The 22,417-nt window shown below is 45.9% G+C and overlaps 1 protein-coding gene across 10 annotated transcripts in view; it reads left to right on the forward strand.

The window, feature by feature from the left end:
- NHEJ1 (non-homologous end joining factor 1) overlaps window positions 1-22,417 on the forward strand; it is a 107,538-nt gene that overhangs the window by 9,770 nt on the left and 75,351 nt on the right. For 7 of the 10 annotated variants that reach the window (XM_008259186.5, XM_089329835.1, XM_008259187.5 and 4 more), the window contains exons 4-5: window positions 10,099-10,237; window positions 10,845-10,903. In XM_008259186.5, the coding sequence (XP_008257408.3) occupies window positions 10,099-10,237; window positions 10,845-10,903 (198 nt within the window). Of the gene's footprint in view, window positions 1-10,098; window positions 10,238-10,844; window positions 10,904-17,811; window positions 17,852-22,417 lie in introns of all 10 variants that reach the window. The other 3 variants (XR_016231869.1, XR_016231868.1, XR_016231870.1) reach the window with 1 other exon arrangement.

The raw sequence follows: 22,417 nt of genomic DNA on the forward strand, positions 1-22,417 counted from the left end.
GGTGTACAGTGAAAAAATAGGTCTCCTTTCTGTCCCCTTCTGCAGTCCCTGGTTTTCGTTCTCTAAAGCAACCACTGTTAGCAGCTGCTTGAGAGTTCTTAAAGAAAGCTATATATACAAGACTGTATGGATATGCCACACATTCCTGTGCACATGCATGTGTGTTCACAGATGGTAGCATGCTGTCCTCACTGTTTAGACCTTGTTTTTTTCACTTAAGTATAGAACTCCAAGATTGTTCACATGGAAGCATCTGGAAGAACTTCCTTAGTGTTTTTAATGGCAACACAGCACTTTATTTAATAGATGTGGAATTGAGCTGCTACTGGTAGGCACTTAGTTATTTGTAGTCCTTTGTTGTTCCATACAGCGAATATCCTTGTGTTTCCTTCTGTGTGCAAATGTGTGAGTAAATTCCTAGAAGTGGAATAGCTGGGTCAAGGAATATTTTTATCTTTAGTCTTGCCAACATGATGCCGGTTTTTCTCCCAGAGACATTGTATAGTCTCATTCCTACCAGCCACAGACAAGAGACTACCTGTTTCCCTGTTTCTTCTTCGACATAATATACTTATATGGTTTATGAGTATTCAGTAGTTCTTAAATTTCTGCAGGACATTATGGAATACATATGGCCTGGAGTTTTTGCTTTCTGACATTGAGCCCATCTCTGCTTGTGGAAAACTTCATGCTTCCTCTATCCTGTTGTCTATTCTTTCTAGAATCTAATGTAATTCTTTTTTTTTTTTTTTTTTTTTTTTTAGGATTTATTTATTTTCAAGGCAGAGTGACAGAATGATCTAAGGACAGACAGAAAGAGTAAAAGAGAGAGAGAGAGAAACCTTTCATCCTCTGGTTCATTCCCCAAATGGCCACAAATGCCAGGGTGGATCAAGCCAGGAGCCCATACTCCATCCAGTCTCCCACAAGGTGGCAGGGGCCCAAGTACTTGAGCTATCTCCTGCTGATTCCCCAGGTGCATTAGCAGGGAAATGAAATTGAAGCAGAGTATCCAGACTTCCGAACAGCACTCTAGTATGGGATGCTGGTGTTGCAGGTGGCCATTTAACCCACTGGGTGCTACAATGCCAGCTCCAATAATTCCTGATCTTCCATACTCTGACTTTCAAATTTGCCATTTCTATGGTCATTTTATGATTCCTAGGAATCACCTCCAAAGGTTTCTTAGTGGTAGGAAAAAGTACATGCTTTGGAACCAGCAGACTTGAATTTGTCATTCAGCTCTATCACTTTCAGACTACTTACATGACCTTGAATAAGTTCTGAATTCTAAAACAAAACAAAACACCTTTATTTTTATTTGAAAGACAGAGAGACAGATGGAAGAGAGCTTCTACCCACTAGTTTACTCCCTAAATGCGTACAACCACTGGGCTGTGTCGAGCTGAAGCCAGAAAGTTGGAACTCAGTCTGGGTCTCCCATGTGGGAGACAGGGACTCAAGAACTTGAGTCATCGCCTGCTGGTTTCCAGGGTGCACATTAACAGGAAGCTGGGTCAGAAGTAGAGCTGCGACTTGAACCCAGGCACTTCACAATGGAGTGCCAGTGTCCCAAGTTCCATCTTGACCGCTGGGCTAAACACCTGCACCGAGTTCTGAATTTTTATGCTTCATTATTTTTTAGCTGTAAAGTAGAGATACCAATTCCAACCTCACTGTGGGAGGAATAGAACGTATGTGATATGACTTAACTTTAGCTTTAGAATGGACCCGTGAGAGCAAATATTCCAGCTCCATAGCTTTTCTTTTTAGAAAAGAGAGACCAAGAGAGAAGTTGAGATTAAGTCATTTTCACATCTAGTTGATATCAAAACAAGACGAAAATCAAGGTCTCCTAGTTCTGGGTCTATTACGCTTTCACTGTATCACCTGATGGGATTCATCCAGTCACTTTTCTTTCTCTCCTGCCTATGACTTGTGGACATTTCTATGGGAAATCTGAAGACTTTAGGGGAAATTATAAGGAGGCTTTTCCCTAGGAAGAAGATTGGCATCTCCTGCTTCTGGCTCCACCATACTTCCTGACATCCTTAACCCTTGTGAGGCCTCAGACACCCAGCAGGTGTTTATTGAGTTGACTTGTTGAGTGGCATCTCTTCATTCATTGCTCTCTGTCAACACAAGGGAGTGTCCTGATCTAAAGCACCTCGGCATTTTTTTGCAGTGTCTGGATTTTTTTTTAATCTAGTTACACATTTTCATCTGTCTTTCTTGTATATGAACAGGTATTTTTTTTCTTGTAATATGAACAGATATTTTCAAGATATTGCTTTTAAAGAAAAGAGATTTACAAGTGCTTTGGGTCATGATTTTGGAGGCACCAGGTCAGCACAGCATGACACAGGGTTAGGAGAGGGACCTCCTTTGCCATGTCACATTGTGGTGGAGTTGTGGTGGAGGTGTGTGGACCTCTCTATGCATTTATAGTTTTTCTCTCCTTATAAAACCACCAGGACTCAATTAGGGGGTTCCACCCTAACAAACAAATCCCAACTAATCACTTTCCAAAGCCCCATCTCTAAACACTATCCTGAATTAAGTTTCCACCTTCAGTACCTCTATTGTCAGACACTGGGGACCAAGCTCCTGCATAAGTGAACAGATCTTCAAGCCACAGCATCTGCCTCTGGTCACCCAAAACTCTTGTCATGTCCTTTTTATGTACAACATGCAATCATTCTTTTTTTTTTAATGTAAAGATTTTTTTTTAAAGATTTATGTATTTATTTATTTATTTGAGAAGCAGAGTTATAGACCGAGGGAGAGACACACAGAGAGCTCTTCCATTCACTGGTTCACTCCCCAGATGGCTCAATGACTGGAGTTGGGATAATCTGAAGCCAGGACCAGGGGATTCTTCTAGTTCTCCCACGTGGGTGCAGGGGCCCAAGCACTTGGGCCATCTTCTGCTGCTTTCCCAGGCCATTAACAGGGAGCTGTATCGGAAGTGAAGCAGTCAGGACTCGAACCAGCACCCATATGGGATGCCAGCATTGAAGGTGGCAGCTTTACCTGCTACATCACAGCGCTGGTCCCTTAAAGTCTTTTTTTTTTTTTTTTTTTTAAGTATTTGATTATTTGAAAGGCAGAGTGATAGAGAGAGAAAGAGATCCTCCATCCCTGGTTCACTCCCCAAATAATCACAACAGCTATGGCCAAAGCCAATAGCTTGGAACTCCATCCAAGTCTCCCACATAGGTGACAGGGGCCCAAGCACTTGGATCATCCTCCACTGCTTTTCCAGGCACATTTGCACAGAGCTGGATCAAAAGCAGAACAGCCAGGACTAGAAATGGTGCTGTGGTATGGGACGCCGGTATTGTTGGCAGTCGGCAGCACTGTGACACAACACTGGCCCCAGTGTTAGTCTTAACTCAGTCTAGCATTAATTCAGAAATCCAAAGTCTCATCTGAGACTTGGGGCAAACTCTTCTATCTGTGAGCCCCTGTGAAACAACAACAAAAAAACACAAGTTACATACTTCCAAGATAGGACAGGACAGCATAGAGTACGTATATTTTTCCCCCCAAAACCAGAGCAATTAGAAAGGAGTAATCAGCCAAAGCAAGGCTAAAACCTATCTGGGCAGATTTTACATCCCACAGCCCCATGTCTGGCATCACTGGGGAGTGGCTAGGGGAACCTTAGGGACCTACCCCTGTGGTTTTCCTGGGCTCGCCCATGCTTCAGTTCTCACAGGTTGAAGTCCTGTGTTTATAGCTCTCCCAGGTGGCATTGCATGCTGGTAGCTTTGTTTCTGGGGTCTCAGTGGTAGTGGTTTGTTGGTCCTCGTTGCTGCTTTCCTGGGCTGCTCATGATATCTGTGGATTTCCTGAGCAGGCATTGCTCACCGCTGGTTGTTCTACCTTTCTGGTGTCTCCACTTTAGCTCATTCCTGTAGTTCCACTAGACACCACCCCATCAGGAGTTCCCTGCAGAGGATCTGACCCTCCAGCAAACTTTTGTCTGGCTCCCCAGGCTTTCCTTTCAAAAGCTCTGTGGAAATTCTTGTCTTTTATGTGCCTGCAAAACCAGGCCGACACCAAAGTCAGCTGCCAGCATGGGCCACACCTGAGTCCTCATGAACCATGGAGCACTTAGCTGGCTGAGAAGCCAATCCCACGGTGGTCTCGGGCAACCCTGTGGAAAGTGCCATGTGGTTCCCTGAGCCGGTTGTGTCCTTGCTCTGGGCCTGTGATGGGAGGGGCAGCTCAAAGATTACTGAGATACTCTTCCATGTCTTTTCTCCATTGTCTTGCTGATTAGCACAAAGCTTCTTTTTATCTGCAATAATCTTTTTAGCAAGTGGTTTCTCCACCTCATCCTTCTGCCCCGAAGGCACTTTTCTCTTTTCCTTTCTCTCTCCCTGTCTAGGCTGTGAATTTAAAAAATCTTTTCATCCCCCCCCCCCCTTTTTTTTTGACAGGCAGAGTAGATAGTGAGAGACAGAGAGAGACAGAGAGAAAGGTCTTCCTTTTGCCTTTGGTTCACCCTCCAATGGCCGCCACGGCTGGCACGCTGCACAGCCAGCGCACCGCGCTGATTCGAAGGCAGGAGCCAGGTACTTCTCCTGGTTTCCCATGGGGTGGAGGGCCCAAGCACTTGGGCCATCCTCCACTGCCTTCCCGGGCCACAGCAGAGAGCTGGCCTGGAAGAGGGGCAACCGGGAAAGAATCCGGCGCCCCGACTGGGACTAGAACCCAGTGTGACAGCGCTGCTAGGTGGAGGATTAGCCTATTGAGCCGGCCTTCATTCCCTTTTAATTGCGCATGTCACCTGTATGTAGGTCGTGCCCATGCCCGGGCTGCTGCTCCTGAGTCCTACTGTGTGCAGTTAAAAGCAGCCAAGCGGCACTGTCAATGTTTTGTTGCTTAGTTATTTCCTCTGCCAAATATCCAGTTCATTACTTTTAAATTCAGCTTTCCGAGGAACAGTTGTCTGGCCTAGTGATCAAGATGTGTGCATCCCACATCAGAGTACCTGGGTTCAAGTCTGCAAGGTGTCCGGTGCATAACAAATCTTCCCAGGCAGACGAATCAATTAATTCACAAGCTTTTATTGGGATTCCGCTCCTGGGCGGGCGAGGTTCACCAGTCCCAACAGAGCAGCAGAGCGGGGGTGGGGGGGTGGGGTGGGGGTGAGGGGCTGGGGAAGTCAAGTGTCAAAGATTGGGCGTGCTCCTTTTATAGATTCAGGTCATGGGGGTTAAAGGTTGAGGCGGGTCTGATCCTCATTGGATGACCTTTAGGCACCCTCAGGGACCTTGACAAGGACTTTTCTTGCCCGGAAGTACAGGTAGGGACTCTCCATTCCTGGAAGTATAGGCCTTCCCTCCTTGCAGATCCCAAAGCTATCATCCCGACCTTTTGATGATAGGAAAGGGAGCGACGATGAATCTCTCTGACTACTTCCTGCTGATTGGGGATGTCATTTACAGGGGCCCACTGGGGTATCTTGGGGCTCCGCAGGGACAGGCATGTATGTATGGAGAAGCATCTGGTTGACTGCTACTCTGGAGGCTTCCTGGATTCGATCTTTTATGAGCCTGAGAGCACAAGGAGCGATCATTACAATTATCCTTACAATTATTATGGGTCCCAGGGTTGGCAGTACCCAAGGGAGAAACAAGGGAGAAAAGAGGAAAATAGATCCCATCCTTGTTGTCCCTGGTACTCCTGTTGCTGTTTGGCAATGCGTTCCTTAAGTTGTTGTGCCATGTTTCTGACTACTCCAGATTTGTTAGTAAAAAAGCAGCACTGTTCCCCCAGAAATACGCATGTTCCCCCTTTTTCTGCTAGTAAGAGGTCTAGTGCCCTTCTGTTTTGAAGGGCCACATCAGCCAGGGAGTCAATCTGGTCTTGCAGGTTTATAAAGGAGGCTGCAACATTTTGTAGCTCCGTATTTAAGGTGTTTGCCAGTTGCTGTATCTGGGTAGTACCATATGCCAGGCTAGCTACTCCTGTCCCCTCTCCTGTAAGAACACCTAGTGCCGCTAGAAAGGGAAGGATAATTATGTCCCTTTTAGCATGGGCATTTTGCAGCACCGGTATCGGGAGAGACTGGTTTTGGGGCACCACAGAGCCCTCTGGGAGGACAATTACAGGAATACAGATATCAGTTGCATTAGGCGGTAGAGAGTGGAATAGGGAGCTCCCACACAGGAGGAAGTTAAGCAATTTCCCGGCTTTATAGGGGTCATGGAATTACAGAGAGTGGAGTTGAAAAAAGGGTTGGGGGATAGTGGGTCAGGAGATAATGACGAGGTTAGACTGATGCACTGGTGTAGGTTTTTTGGGTGAGGGAGATTAGTAAGTAATGGAAAAGTTGTCTCATTGGTGGGTCCAGGAGTAGAATTTGTTGGGACCTCAATAGTTGCAAAGGAAGGCACCTTGAATAAGACCAAATTAGGGCTGGATCTAGAGAAGTGCATGTTTGGACCAGTACTTCCTGGAGGCTTAGGTTTATCCTAAGGCCTGAGCCAGGAGACAGTGCCAGGTGGGGATGTGCTATTTGATGGGAAGAAGTGACTGCATCTGTAGACCCACGCAGTGTCCAGCCTTCTGCTGTGTGCCAGTGCCCTGCATTTCCTGGGCCCGGGGCTAGTACAGAAGCTGCTGCCACTGACCCCCTAAGTCTTCCCCAGATCCCATCTTTTCTAATCTGCCCTTAAAATGTGGGAAAAAAGTGTTTTCCTCTTAATTCCAGCTGTAACATGGTTGAACTTTTTGTTAGTGGTAAATTTACCTGGAAAATTCATGGAACATGAAAACACAAAAGTCTGAAGAGTGCAGACTTCTGATCTTGATTGACTTGGGTCTGGCTTTATGTCTTCCAGGACCCCCCAGAACCTGTTCCTCCCTTCAAGCCAGCATGTGGGTATCTTGTCTGAAAGTGTTCCTTTGTAGGTCTAGGGCAGGGGTTGGCATGGGGCACAGTGGGCCAAATCTGGCTGGCTGGCCGCTTTTGTAAAGTTCAGTTGGAACACAGCCACCTCATTTATTTACATGTTGTCTGAGGCTGCTTTCGTGCTACAACAGCAAAGCTGAATAGTTGCAACAGGGACTTCATGGCCACAAAGCTGAAAATATTGACCATCCGGCCCTTTCCCGAAAACTTTTGCTGACCTCTGATCTAGGCCATTTCTTCTTGGTGCTTCCTTTAGTTCACCTTGAGAGAAGTGAAAGGAATTCTGATGACATTCCCCGGCCACAAATAGATTATTGATTTTCATTATTTTCCTTGACAGACCAGTGGACACCCTGTGTAGGTGAACTGAAGATTGTTCTACATAGCTCTACATTATCATATGAGAGCATCACCCAGGCCGTACTGCTGTGTGGCTGTGCTTGTGTCCTTATTACCTCTTGTTAAAAGCAAGATTTGGGGCCAGGCATTTGGCACCGAGATTAAAGCACTGCTTAGGACACCCGCATCCCATATTGGAGTGCCTGGATTTGAGTGCTGGCTCCACTTCCAGTTCCAGGTTCCTGCTACTGCATACCCTGGAAGGCACCAGATGATGGCTAAGTACTTAAGTCCCTGCCAACCACGTGGGAGATCTCGATGGAGTTCTGGGCTCCTGGCTTTGGCCTGACCCAGATCTGTCTGATATGGCCATTTAGGAAGTGAATCAGTAGATGGAAGATCTGTCTCTCTCTCTGTTACTGTGCCTTTCAAATAAACAAATCTTAAAAGAAAAGAAAGAAGTGTGGAGGGGACTTGATTTATTCCTTCTAGAGAGACTAGAGGGCTAGTGTCTCTCTCTCTCTCTCTCTCTCTCTTTTTTTTTTTTTTTTTTTTTTGACAGACAGAGTGGACAGTGAGAGAGAGAGACAGGGAGAAAGGTCTTCCTTTTACCGTTGGTTCACCCTCCAATGGCCGCTGTGGCCGGCGCACCGCGCTGATCCGAAGCCAGGAGCCAGGTGCTTCTCCTGGTCTCCCATGGGGTGCAGGGCCCAAGGACTTGGGCCATCCTCCACTGCATTTCCAGGCCACAGCAGAGAGTTGGACTGGAAGAGGAGCAACCAGGACAGAATCTAGCACTCAGACTGGGACTAGAACCCGGTGTGCTGGCGCCACAGGTGGAGGATTAGCCTATTGAGCCGCGGCGCCGGCCTCTTGCTCTCTCTTAAATATTTATTTATTTGAAAGGTGGAGTTACAGAGAGAGGGGAAGAGGCAGGGACAGAAGTCCTCCATCTGCTGGTTTACTCCCCAAATGGCCACAATGTTCAGGGCCGGGCCAGGCCGTAGCCAGGAGCCAGGAGCTTTATCCAGGTTTCCCATGTGGACACAGGGGCCCAAGCACTTGGGCCATCCTCCACTGCTTTCCCAGGCACCTTGCAGAGAGCTGGATCTGAGGTGGAGCAGCCAGACATAAACCAGCGCCCATATAAGACGCCAGCACTGTAGGCCAAGGCTTAACCCGCTGCACCATAGCTTCAGCCCCTAGGCTAAGCTCTTGATGACTGGCTTGCTTCTGTTACAGTAGCTTTAGAGTCTGCTGTTTTGTGGGAGCAGATGAAAACTCTGGGTTCATCTTGGGCTATCATCAGCCCTGATGTGGCTCTTAATTTGTTTCTTGATCTAATCTGACCTTCAAAGCTCTCTGTTTCTCTGTTAATTTGTGTTTGCTCATATTCTCCAACTACCATGCTCTGTTTTAGCCATGTCCACTTTCACTTTCACTTTTTTTTTTTTTTTTAAGATTTATTTAACTCAAAGGAAAAGTTATACAGAAAGAGAGAGACATAAAGAAAGAGATCTTTCATTTGCTGGTTCACTCCCCACATGGCCACAGCGACCAGGGCTAGTCCAAAACCAGGAGCCCCAAACTCCATTCAGGTCTCCCCCATGGGTGTCAGGAGTGGAAGAGCCCATCTTCTGCTACTTTCCCAGGCACATTAGGAAGGAGCTGGATTGGAGGTGGAGCAGCCAGATCTGGAACTGCTGTAGGTGGCAGCCTAAGTTGCTGTGCTATAACACCGGCTCCATCTCTCACATTTTTTTCCACACTTACTTTCTTGAGAGTTGCTTGGATTTCTGCTTTTGTCTCTCAGGCTCTGTTGAGAATTGACCAACACTTTCCTCTTAACAACTTTATCATATCCTACTCTTTTTTAAGTGTTTATTTATTTATTTTTCATGTATTTGAAAGGCAGAGTGACACACACACACAGAGGCAGAGAGAGAAAGAGAGAGCGTGAGATAGAGCAAGAAAGATCTTCCATCTGCTGGTTTACTCCTCCGATGTTGGCAACAACCAGAGCCAGGTCAGGCTGAAGTCAGGAGCCCAGAACTGCATCCAGGTCTCTCATGCAGGTGGCAGAGGCCCAAGCACTTGGCCCATTGTCTGCTGCCTCCCAGGATGCATTAATAGGAAGCTGGATTGGAAGCAGAGGAGCTGGAACTTAAATAGGCACTTGTATCTCTAGGTGTCCCAAGTGGCAACTTAACCTGCAACTTTAGATTAGCTATGTAATGTGTTCTCCTTTATTTTTTCCTGTCTTGGTGTAGAAAATCTGTGAACCTCTTTAACGCATTTATTTAATACATATGTGCTTATATTCATGTAAATGGATGGCTTGCCTATGAAACTGTAAATGCCTACAAAAACACTTATTTTTCAGTATTTTTCTAGCATCTAATACTTTTTTTAAAAGATTTATTTATTTTATTTGAAAGGCAGAGTTATAGAGAGAAAGAGAGGAAGAGACAGAAAGAAATCTTTTATCTGCTGGTTCACTCCCCAAATGGCCACAATGGCTGGGCTGGGCCAGGCCAAAGCCAGGAGCCAGGAGCTTCATCCAGGTCTCCCACATGGGTGCAGGGGCCCAGGAATTTGGGCCATCTTCCTGTTGCTCTTCCCATGTGCATCAGCAGGGAGCTGGATTGGAAGTGGAGCAGCCAGCCCTGGGACGGTTGTCTATATGGGATGCTGGTGCTGCAGGCAGCAGTTTACCCCACTGTGCTGAATACAGTTGTACAGTACTGAATACCCCTACACCTGATACAGTTTTAGGGAGCACTTTGTTAAACATCTGTTGACTAATTGATGATCTCTCTTCTCCATTAAAGGTCTCCCAACATTTGATTCGTCCTCTAATGGGTATGAGTCTGGCATTGCAGAACCAAGTGAGGGAGCTAGCAACATTGCTTCGGATGAAAGATCTCGAGATCCAGGAGTACCGGGAGAGTGGGGCCACACTGAGCCGAGGTAAGAGGACATTCTCGGAGGAGTTAGGTGGAGAATGGTACAGGTAGGCTAAGGTCATAGAAAAGGGGGAGAACCATTTGCATTGGAGAAGTGCTTTCCCTAGTGCTGCTGGGTACTGACCAGGTACTAGAGACTTGATACCAGGTGACACATCCCTCTGCCTCGAGTCCCTGACTGGGACTCAAGTGGCTAATAGAAGCTATGAATACAACCAAGTCCAGACATGTCCTAGGCAATGGCAAGGAAAGACTTTGGAAGGAAGCCAACAGCTATGCAAAACTGTACTAGGGCAACATGAACTTGGGAGTTTAGGAAGCTGCGTGGCTCCCACTTCAGAATAAAAATTCCGTTTCAGCTTTGTTTTCGTGGCAGGAAAGCCCCTAGAGCAGATGTTGCCGCTGAACCTGCCCTTTGCTGTTAATCACCCCCTCTCCGCCTATTGGCTCACATGCTCTCAACCCTTCTTTTCCCTCGGGATGGATGTCTCTGGATGCTGCATCTTTCTCGTTTTTTCCTAAGGAGTCTTGTGCTCTGTTTTCTTTCCATCTCACAGATAGGAAACTTGTCCTAAGACTCAAATTTCTTTTCTGTATCCCTTCTGATACAGGTCGACTGAAGACAGAGCCATTTGAAGAAAACTCCTTCTTAGAACAATTTATGGTAGAGGTAGGGTAATTATTTCCTTCTTACTTGTGCAACTTTGCTTTACTTCCCATTTCCAGGTGCCTGAGTGACAACTTGCATTTTGGGCAGCTTGTATGGTTGGAAAGTCCTTTCTTCGAAAAAATTGTTTGTGGAAAGTCTGATAAAGCTTGAGATTCAGAGGGAAATGCAGGGAAGAAGGGGGGATGAAAGCAGGCTGATTAGATTTTTTTCTTTAAGATTTATTGATTTGAGGGGCTGGTGTAGTAGGCTAAGCCTCCACCTATAGTGCTGACATCCCATATGGGTGCTGGTTCTAATCCCGGCTGCTCCACTTGTGATCCAGCTCCATGCAGATGGCCTGGGAAAGCAGGGGGAAAATGGCCCAAGTCCTTGGGCCCCTGCACCCACATGGGAGACCCAGAAGAAGCTCCTGGCTCCTGCCTTCTGATTGGCCCAGCCCTGGCTGTTGCAGCCATTTGGAGAGTGAACCAGCAGATGGAAGATCTCTCTGTCTCTGTCTCTACCTCTCAAATAAATAAATATTAAAGATTTATATATTTGAAAGGCAGAGTTACAGAGAGAGAAGGAGAAGAAACGAGGGAGGGAGGGAGGGAGGGGGGCAGGGAGATAGAGAGAGAGAGAGAGAGAGAGAGAGAATCATTCTTCCATCCGCTGGTTCACTCCCCAAATGGCCACAACTTCTGGGCCTGGGCCAGGCTGAATCCAGGAGCCTGGAACTGGGTGGCAGGGGCCCAAGTATTTGGGTTGTATTCCTCTGCTTTCCCAGGCACAGCAGGGAGCAGGATTAGAATTGGAGTAGCCAGGATTTGAACAATCATAAGGGATGCCAGCATCTCTGGTGACAGCCCACTGTACCACAGTGCCACTCCATGAATAACATTTACAAAACACATCTCTGTGAAAGTACCCAGGAACCTCACTTGGAATTCTCTAACCTTGGAAAGATTGGTTGACAAGTTGTTAACTTGTTGGTTGCTGAAAGCTGGTCGCAAGGTTTAGATGTGGAGTGAAGGGTAGTGGTTATTAGTTGTCCAAGCCCCTTCCAGCAGTAGAGGAAGGTAAAAAGCTCAGGGCTACCATTTGGGGACTGTCTTGTGGGCACAGTAGGCTCTGGAAAATCACAGTGTTTATACAAGGGGACTGGCAAAGGAATGAATGGGGAGTAGATAATTGTGGCCTGTCAGAAGCTCCTGCCTAGATTTCCCTTCTAAGGACTGAACTTGGCCAAAAGAAACATCTATTAAATGCCAGACAGGGGAGTATTAATAATAGTGACCTTTGATAATAACAGTCAACATTGCTCTTCTGCTTCCCTAACTCTTTTGGGACTTGTTGGTTGTATAGTTGGCACCTTAGTATTATTGCCCCATTTTCTAATTATACATGTTACCCAAGTTGGTACTGTGTTTTGAAAGTAAATCATGCTATTATAGTACACATTGAGTATCCTTTATCCAAAAAGCCTGGGAGCAGAAGTGTTGCAGACTTTGGGTTTTTTTCAGATTTGGGGATAGTTGCAATGAGATGTGTTGGGGATGGGATTCAAGTGTAAACATGAAGCTCATTTACGTTTCACATATATCTTATACACATGGCCTGTAGGTAATTTTATACAGTATTTTTAGTGCACCTGCGTTTTGACTGTGACTCATCACATGAGGTCAGGTGTGGAATTTTCCACTTGTGGTAACATGGTTGGTGCGCAAATAGTTTTGGGTTTTGGAGCATTTCAGATTTTCAAATTAGGGATGCTCAACTTGTATTATGTGGAGATATCCATATTCCTGTCATGTCTTCTAGGCTAATATTTAAGCTCTTTGTGGACAAGATCAGTATCTCACACCTCTTTGGAACCCCAAATTAGCATTTTTCATAGGGCTAGGCATAAACCAGGCATTCTTGGCTTAGAACCATCAGGTCTGTCTCTCTACATTTGACTGAGAATGGCCCCATAGTCCTTGGGGTTAATTCCTATACTGCAGCGATTATAACTGTAGAGGAAGGAAGGTATGTGCTGTAAGTCTTGAGGCAGAATAGATTTCAAGTCTGTATGGGAAAAGAGAGGCCATTGTGATGGGAATGTCCTAGGCATCTGTCTCTCAGATACAGATCTCTCTATCTGTATACATTTGGGTATAAGGGAGATTAACATAGGCTGAGGATGACATAAGAGTTCCGTGCTTCGGTGCTGTCGTTAAACAATGCAACGCTTATTCTTAGAGCAGCAGGGAGGCCCCTTCCTGATCCAGGGTCTGCCTACCTATGCAGCTTGACTTTCTGACATTTTCCTCTCTATCCTTTATGCTTTAGCCATATGGAATGACTTCTTATTTCCCCAAATGCCCCCCCCCTTTTTTTAATCTCAGAATGCCCAGTGCCCTGGTCATAACTGTCTTGTAAACTTCTAGTAATTTTTAAAAAAAGATTTATTTTTTTTACTTGAAAGGCGGAGTTACAGAGAGGGAGAGGAGAGGCAGAGGGAAAGAGAGAGACAGAGAGAGAGAGATAGAGAGAGAGAGAGAGATTGGTCTTCCACCCACTAGTTCACTCCCCAAATGGCCACGATGGGTGGAGCAGGGCCAGTCTGAAGCCAGGAGCCAGGAGCTTCTTCCAGGCCTCCCATGTGGGTGCAGGGGCCCAGGGGCTCAGGCCCTCTTCTACAGGCACATTAGCAGAGAGCTGGATCAGATGCGGAGCAGCCAGGTCTCAAACCAGTGCCCAAATGGAATGCTGGCACGGCAGGCAGTGGTTTAACTCGCTGCTCCATAGCTCCAGCCCCTTCTATTCATCTTTTTATATGTCAGCTTCAGCTTCTTTCAGAGATATGTTTTGGCCTCTCCTTATAAAGACAATATTTCTTTGTTACATATGCCTCTATTTTATAATGTATAGCATGGCAATATCAACATGTTGATATGTCTGCAAGAGTATAGCATTCTCTTACACTGATCAGTGAACTCTTTGAAGGCAAAGACCTTGTTGAATGCATTCCTGTATCCCCAGCTCTGACTGTAGTGCCTGGAAGTAGTGGATTCTTGATAAATTTTTGGATGAATATTTTTTTAAAGATTTATTCACTTATTTGAAAGGCAGCATTACATACAGAGAGAGAGACAGAGAGATCTTCCATCTGCTGGTTCACTCTCCAAATGGCTGTGATGGCTGCGGCTGGACCAGGCAGAAGCCCAGAGCTTCTTCCCCATCTCCCACGTGGGTGCAGGGTCCCAAGCCCTTGAACCGTTTTTCCACTGCTTTCCCAGGCACATTAGCAGAGAGCTATATTGGAAGTGTGGTATCTGGGTCCTGAACCAGTACCCATGTGGGATGCTGGCATCACAGGCACGGCTTTACCCTCTTCGCCACAGCGCTGGCCCCTTGGGTGAATATTTTGACAAATTTGTGCCAGAGGATTTTAAGAACTGTGGTGATGTGACAGCCTGTGGTTACAGTGTTGCTTGTTAGAGAGCTCTATTTGATGTCTTCATTTATTCTCATGGTTCATTTGCAACTTTGGATCAACAACTTCTCTCAGAGTGCTGTTATCTCATTTGTAAGGTTGGAGGCTCATCTCTTTCATACTGTTGGAAAGAGGGGAACCCAGTAAAACTGAGTGAGAAAACATAGAATCCAGGTGCTAGCCTAGGAAGAATACTGGTTTTGGAAACAACTACTTTTTTTTTTCTGTTTTACCTAGAGATCTTTTATTAAAGATATACAAGCTTCATGCATCTCATATATACACATTTAGGAACATACTGATTCTTCCCACCCTTCTTCCTCCTCCATCTCCTATTCTCATTCTTATTTTTTTTCAAAAAGCTAATTTCAATTAACTTTATACTCATAACAGTAATCCCACACTAAGTAAAGAGTTCAACAAATAGTATGGGGGAAAAAAAGAACTATTCCTCAACAGTCAAGACAAGGGCTGTTCAAAATCATTGCATCTCAAAGTGTCAATATCACTTCTATAGAGTACCTTTTAGGTACTCTATTAGTTACTACAGATAAGGGAGAATATATATTTGTCTTTTGGGGACTGGATAATTTCACTAAGTATAATGGTTTCCAGTTGTACCTGTTTTGTTGCAAATGACAGGATTTTTTTTCCACTATAGTATTGCATGATATACATATCCCATAATTTCTTTATCCAGTTTTCAGTTGATGGACATCTGGGTTGATTTCATATCTTAGCTATTGTGAATTGAGCTGCAATACTTTCAAGAGTATTGATCAGGGACCAGTGCTGTAGTATAGTGAGTTAAACCACCTCCTGCAACGCCGACATCCTATATGGGCATCGGTTCAATGCCCGGCTGCTCCACTTCTGATCCAACTTCCTGCTAATGTGCCTAGGAAAGCAGCGGAAGGTAGCTCAAGTAGTTGGGCCCCTGCACCCATGTGGGAGACCTGGAAGAAGCTCCTGGTTCCTGTTTTTGGTTTGGCCCAGCTCCTGTCTTTGTAGTCATTTGGGGAGTGAACCAACAGATGGAAGATCTCTCTCTCTCCCTCTCTCCTTCTGTCTCTCTGTAACTCTGCCTTCCAAATAAAATAAATATATTTTTAAAAGAGTATTGAGGGCCGGCGCCGCGGCTCACTAGGCTAATCCTCCGCCTAGCGGCGCCGGCACACCGGGTTCTAGTCCCGGTTGGGGCGCCGGATTCTGTCCCGGTTGCCCCTCTTCCAGGCCAGCCCTCTGCTGTGGCCAGGGAGTGCAGTGGAGGATGGCCCAGGTCCTTGGGCCCTGCACCCCATGGGAGACCAGGAAAAGCACCTGGCTCCTGGCTCCTGCCATCGGATCAGCGCGGTGCGCCGGCCGCAGCGCGTCAGCCGCGGCGGCCATTGGAGGGTGAACCAACGGCAAAGGAAGACCTTTCTCTCTGTCTCTCTCTCTCTCACTGTCCACTCTGCCTGTCAAAAAAAAAAAAAAAAAAAAAGAGTATTGATCCTGGCCGGCGCCGTGGCTACTCCTCCGCCTGCAGCGCCGGCACACCGGGTTCTAGTCCTGGTCAGGGCACCGGATTCTGTCCCAGTTGCTCCTCTTCCAGTCCAGCTCTCTGCTGTGGCCTGGGAGTGCAGTGGAGGATGGCCCAGGTCCTTGGGCCCTGCACCCGCATGGGAGACCAGGAGAAGTACCTGGCACCTGGCTTCGGATCAGCACGGTGCGCCGGCCACAGCATGCCGGCCACAGCAGCCATTAGGGGGTGAACCAATGGTAAAAGGAAGACCTTTCTCTCTGTCTTTCTCTCTCTCATTGTCCACTCTGCCTGTCAAAATAAAATAAAATAAAATAAAATAAAATGTATTGATCCTATAGGTTCTAGATGGAACACAGCCAAGCCTCATAAATATATGGCATTTTATTATATGTGGAAAGGATTTGAGAGATGTAGCATTCCTTCAATTTATTTATTTGTGTATTTATTAATTTATTTGAGAGGCAAAGAGAGGGAAGAGCTCTCATGTGCTAGTTTATTCCCCAAATGTCTGCAATGGCCAGGACTGAGCCAGGCCAAAGCTGGGATCTGGGACTTCAATATAGACCTCCAACGGGGGTGGCAGGAGCCTGGTCACTTGGGCCATTAATGCTGCCTCTGAGGATCTGCATTAGCAGGAAATTGGAGGTGGGTACTGAACTTGATATAGGTTGTGGGTGTCATTGTTAATAGGTAGCTTAACAGCTAGGCCACATGTCTGACCCTACATTCCATTTTATAGATGAAGAAATTGAGCCCCAAAGAGGTTAAGTAACTGGCCCAAAATCATACACCTAGGACTGCTCCATTTCTTTTTATTTATTTTTAATTTTAAAATCCATGCATGATTTTAAGTTTATTTATTCATTTTTTATTTGAAAGGGGGAGAGAGCGAGAGAGAGAGAGATTGAGAGATTGAGAGGCAGGCATAAGAGATCTTCCATCTGCTAGTTCACACTCTAATTGCCCATAACAGCCAGGGCTAGGCAAGGCCAAAGAGCCTGGAACTCTATCCAAGTCTCCCATGTGGGTGGCAAGGACTTAGCACTTGAGCCATTATCTGCTGCCTATTAGTGGAAGTTGGGTGAGAAGCACATATCCAGGCACTCAGGTATGGGTTATGGGCATCCCAAGTGATGGCTTAATGTACTGTACCACAACATTGGCCCCAGGCATGATTTTATAATAACATGCTTTTGATTTATTTTTATTTTTTATTTTTATTTTTTGACAGGCAGAGTGGACAGTGAGAGAGAGACAGAGAGAAAAGTCTTTCATTACCATTGGTTCACCCTCCAATGGCCGCTGCGGCTGGTGCGCTGTGGCCGGCGCACTGTGCTTCTCCGAAGCCAGGAGCCAGATGTTTCTCCTGGTCTCCCATGCAGGTGCAGGACCCAAGCACTTGGGCCATCTTCCACTGCACTCCCGGGCCACAGCAGAGAGCTGGCCTGGAAGAGGGGCAACCGGGACACAATCTGGTGCCCTGACCGGGACTAGAACCCGGTGTGCCGGCACTGCAGGCAAAGGATTAGCCTATTGAGCCATGGCGCCTGCCATGCATTTGATTTTTAAAAATATTTATCTATTTTTATTTGAAAGAGAGAGAGAGAGAGAGAGATCTTCTGTCTACTGGTTTACTGCTTAAATGCCTGCAATTGCCAGGGCAGAACCATCCAGAAGCCAGGAGCCAGGCACTTAGTGCAGGTCTCCCACATGAGTGTCAGAGACCTAAATGCTTGAACTATCATCTATTGCCTCCCAGGGTATAGATTTATCAGAATAGAAAATGGAACCAGGACTCAAACCCAGGCTTCTGAAAGAGTATGTGGGCATCCTAAGCAGTGTCTTAACTGCTGTGCCAAATGCCTGCCTTGAATCTCTATTTCTTGACTCAGTCTAGGCTGATCCCCATTTTTTTTTCTGCTTTAGCTGTTTGTCCATGCCAGCTGGGGGAGACATTTGGACTCAGGTAAGATGGAATTGTTGTGACCTCTGGGGTCATTGCTCTGTCCTCAGCATGTCCTGTGTAGCTGCTGGAACTGAAGTGTTTCCTCCTGGGGCTGTAGAACTCCTCAAGGCTACTGCATCTTTTCAGTTACTCTGCTTGCCCGAGGTCTTACAAACAGGACACAGAAGGGTCATGGGGTCACCCAAGACTGAACTGAAAGGATGTGCCATCAAAATAAGCAACATGGAATAGGAAGATAAATAAACCAGGGAGAGAGCTTGGGATGAAGATGCAGGGGGGCCAGGGCCAATGTCAGAGGGCCATGCGGTCAGTGCTTGGGGTCAGCGGCTGTGCTCCCTGGGAATATTGCTGAGCAAGAGGCCATAGACACAGAGCACACAGGGCAGTAGCGCAGGGAGGCTTCTGGAGTCCTAATATTAGAAAAACAATTAAGGACTGAACAGAGATTATTTTCTCATATTCAGTCTGTTTTTCCTCTCCCCTAACAGCCTCTGATGTTTCATCTATAGAAAATCCAAAGGGGCCAGCTGGTAGAGAGCTAACTATTGGGAGAGTGCTGGCAATCTCTGGTCAAGTCAGGGCTGGGTGGGGTATCTGTTGCCATGATCCTCTTACAGGGTGCAGTCCCCATGGAGGGCACTTCCTAGGACTAGGGACTGTGAGGCACCATTCAGAGTAGAAGATCAGAGAATTGGGAACTGTAGTTGCATGGCCATAGGAACGCATTAAAGAGAAAGTTTAGGATGCATGGCCGGCATAGCCCAGTCTCGGTCTAGTCCACTGGAAGGAGTTCCTTCTCCTGGCTGTAGCCATGCCTCTCTCTCTCTCTCCATCTGGTTGCTATCAGGCTGTGTGGCTGCTGGCGGACTTTTTATTTATTTATCCCAGTGTAATGGGGTGAGGAGGGAGCTGGGCTAAGGCTGGCATTCTGAGGGCATGCCACTGAGCCACAGGCGGTTTGCATGGGTGTGTGAGTCACTGGGGCTGCATGCTGCTCAAACCAGATGTGGCCAGGCTCAGGGATAGCAGGCAGCCCAAAATAGAGCCCCGCCCTCCACAGCTGGCAACTCCTGAGTAGGAATCAGCCATTGACACCAAAACCTGGGCAGTTGTGTGAAGTTGTCTTCCTTTGGGAGGAGGCCCTTAGCAGAGATGGAGGTTTTGTAATTCTCTCCTCCATCTGCACAGGAAGGTGTTCAGCGTAGCCATCGGTCCCATTGCTGTGTTCTAAATGCCTTGCAAGACTTAAGCAATCTGCTCAGTATAATACCTTAACCAAGGAATTTGGGGGCTATAGTTAACAATGATTTGACTCAACATCCTAAATGTAGCCATGGTTTTTGTATCCTGTCTAGTTTTAGTTACTATCTTCATCCCCTGTCTGGTTGTAGCTTGATGCTAGAGCAGATACTTCAAGCTCTGAAGACATTCATTGCTGTTCTAATGAAGCTAGAGGTTATACCAAAGACACACGGGGAGGATGGGGAGACCTTTAACATGAAAACTGCTGTTCTATAAAGTTCTGTAAAGTTCGTTCATAGAATGCTCTATTTTGTTTCCTTGGGCGGCTCTCCATCCCTTTAGTGTTTCCTGGGATTATGTCCTTGATCTTCTCACCCTTTGCTCTCCTCTCTGGGTTGTCTCATTCAGACCCCCTGTCAGCCATTCTAACATGGTTATACCACTCTAAGATCTTCACTATGTCATTTCCACTGTATTCCCACATATACCACACCTATACATGTCCAAAACAGTCTACTCCTCCAAACCTATTTTTCTTCTTGTATCCCTTATCTTGGGAATGGTATTATCATCCATTCAGTTTTCTAAGCTGGAAACATGGGAGTTTCCCAACACTTACTTCCAAACACTAATTGATCAACTGTCTTTTGGATCTGCTCTCTGTTTTCCAGCTTCCATTGCCTTCAGTTAGCCATTGCCACTCCCCTGTTTTGACTTGTCCATGTTGTAGCTTCCTAACATGCCTTCTAGACAATCCTTATTCTTCTCCAACTGAATTTGCAGTTATGTCAAAGCAGTCTCTCTGAAACAGGAACTTGATTTTTCATTTTCTTGCTGAAAGTCTTCCAGTGGTTCTCAGTTGCCTGCAGTGGCCTATGGGGTGAAATTCAAACTCCTTGCATGCCACACAAGGTCATGCATCATTTGGTCCTGCTGGCTTTGTTGGTTTCTCCACCCTAGCACTCTTCTCTCTTCTCCTACTGCAGTGTTGATATTTTCCTGCTTGATCCATGTGCCCGGTGTGTGTTTCTCTCTTGTCCTCATCGCAAACTCCTATCCAACATTTCAACCTACATGAGCATCATCACTTTTGTGAATCTTCCATGACAATTTTTCTTCTGTCTCTGCTCTTCTTCCAGGCACAGGTGTACCTCCCCACTATTCCCACAGCCCCCTGTCCATACCTGTACTGTAGCATGTGTCATAAGGATGGAGGATGCTGACAGGAAAAGGAAGAGGAGGGAGGTAGAGATAATTAAGTTGGCTGATCCTTTCTTACTCAGGATTTTCCATTATAGTACTTGTCAATCCATTCTCCTCAAGATATTTTCTTTTTTAAAAAAAATTACTTTTTTTTCCATAACACTTATCTCTCCAAATATTACCAGAAATTTTACTCATTTTATTATGCTTATTGTGTGTCTCTCTCTGCTAGAATGTAAGCTCAACAAGTACAAGAATGTTTTTTTATGCATTTGTTTATCCCAAATGTCTAGATTAGTGCCTCTGCACATAATAGGGACTCAATAAATATTTATTGTATGGGTGAAGGAATCCTATCTCCCCATTGTCCTTTATTTTTCCCCATCTTAGGACTAAGCCATGAATTGATGACCTGTTGGTAGCCTCAGACCTAGACAGATGTACATGTAACTAGAGGAACACCCAAGGGAGAAACTCACTGTTACGTTGCCATTCAGTTACCTGCCTCATTTCTTTGACGCTTATGTTTTCTGGGAGGTAGTCTCAATTTTGGTATAAACCTTGAATCTTCTATTACTGAGAAATCCAAGAGCCTCTCTCCTTATAGCCAGTTAAGTGTTTAATAGCACAGAAGGGTAAGGAATAAGAAGTTAACAAAATCCTGGAAAGAAACAAGCGCTCTAGTTTACTGTTAGATGGGCTGCCCCTTTATCATATACCTGTTGTTCAGTATGTTGGGAAAGGCATAAGTTCCAGAGGATGTTTTTTCAATATCCTCTGCATGCAATTTGGGTGCATAAGAATATGCTTCTTACTGTTGTGTGTGTCAGTTCCCTGGCCTGGAGAAACTTGCAGTTAGTTTGTCCTTTGAGTATTCCATATAATGCACATGTGCTGTACCAGGTTCTGTGAGCATACAAAGTTTGATAATATCGTCATCAAAGCTCTCACATTGCTTAACGAGTGATATAATAGGGGGCAGGTAGGGGAGTTACCCACAGAAGCTTCCTGTAAAAGGCAGGACTTGAATTACACTTGGGTGGTTAGTTCTGGTTTCCACAGTGAGCTAGGTGGAAGGCATTTTGTGTGGGAAGCACACGGACAAAGGAGACAAAATAAAAGTAAGAGTTGGTGAGGATTAGTATAAAGTAAGAATAGCCAAGTAATAACTTGAGGCTAACGGGTGAGGGCATTAAAAATTCTGGGCTGGAGGATCAGTGTGTTGTTGAAGGTGCTTCTAGTTTTTTCCTTCCTGTAACACATGGGAGGAAATACCCATCTCAGTCCAGTTATTGACATCTACCATTATGTGCAGTGATTCTCAAGTGGGAGCACATCTCATAGGGAGAAGATAGAGCACTTCCTCCTTTCAGTTATTACTTAGTGTTGTGTTTCATGGGAAGCCATTCAAAGTTTTGGCTGGAGAATTGACATATGGAGGTGGTCTTTAGGAGGGTCAGGCTGTTGGTGGTATAGCTGTGGAATCTGGAGAACCACGGTGCCATTGACAGACTGAGAAAATCATGGCTGGGCTCATTAAATCTAATCTTGGGCATGTAAGGAAGTGGCCTTCCTTGCTTAAAACACAAACCCACCAGTATTTGCTGTCTTCAGAGAGAGAGGATGGCCACAGGTTTTTCAATATATGACCTTTTTTCTAACTTGCCTTTTAATTTTATTTTTTAAAGATTTATTGTATTTATTTAAAAGGCATAGTTACAGAGAGAAAGAATGAGAGATAAGGGAGAGATCTTCCATCCTCTTGCTCACTTCCCAAATGTCTGTAACCACCAGGAATGGGCCAGGCTAAAGCCAGGAGCCAGGAGCTTCATCTGTGTCTCCCACATGGGTTCAGGGGCCCAGGGACTTGGGCCATCTTCCACTGCTTTCCCAAGTGTATTAGCAGGGAGCTGGATCAGAAGGGTAGCAGCTGGGAGGCACTCATGGGATGTTGGGCATCACAACACTGGCTCCTAACTTTTGCCTTCTCTTGGGGTTTTCTCACTGTGATTACTGCAGTAACCAGTGAGCCCTGCTACCAGGGGTCACCATGTCTTTTCATCTTGGTGCAAGAATGGATAAAAGGTCTCATTCTTTTGTTGTTACTTCTTTCTTGCTCTC

The sequence above is a fragment of the Oryctolagus cuniculus genome, chromosome 3 (genome assembly GCF_051225735.1).
Source record: "Oryctolagus cuniculus isolate XC-2025 breed Fujian yellow rabbit chromosome 3, ASM5122573v1, whole genome shotgun sequence".
Taxonomy (NCBI): Eukaryota; Metazoa; Chordata; class Mammalia; order Lagomorpha; family Leporidae; genus Oryctolagus; species Oryctolagus cuniculus.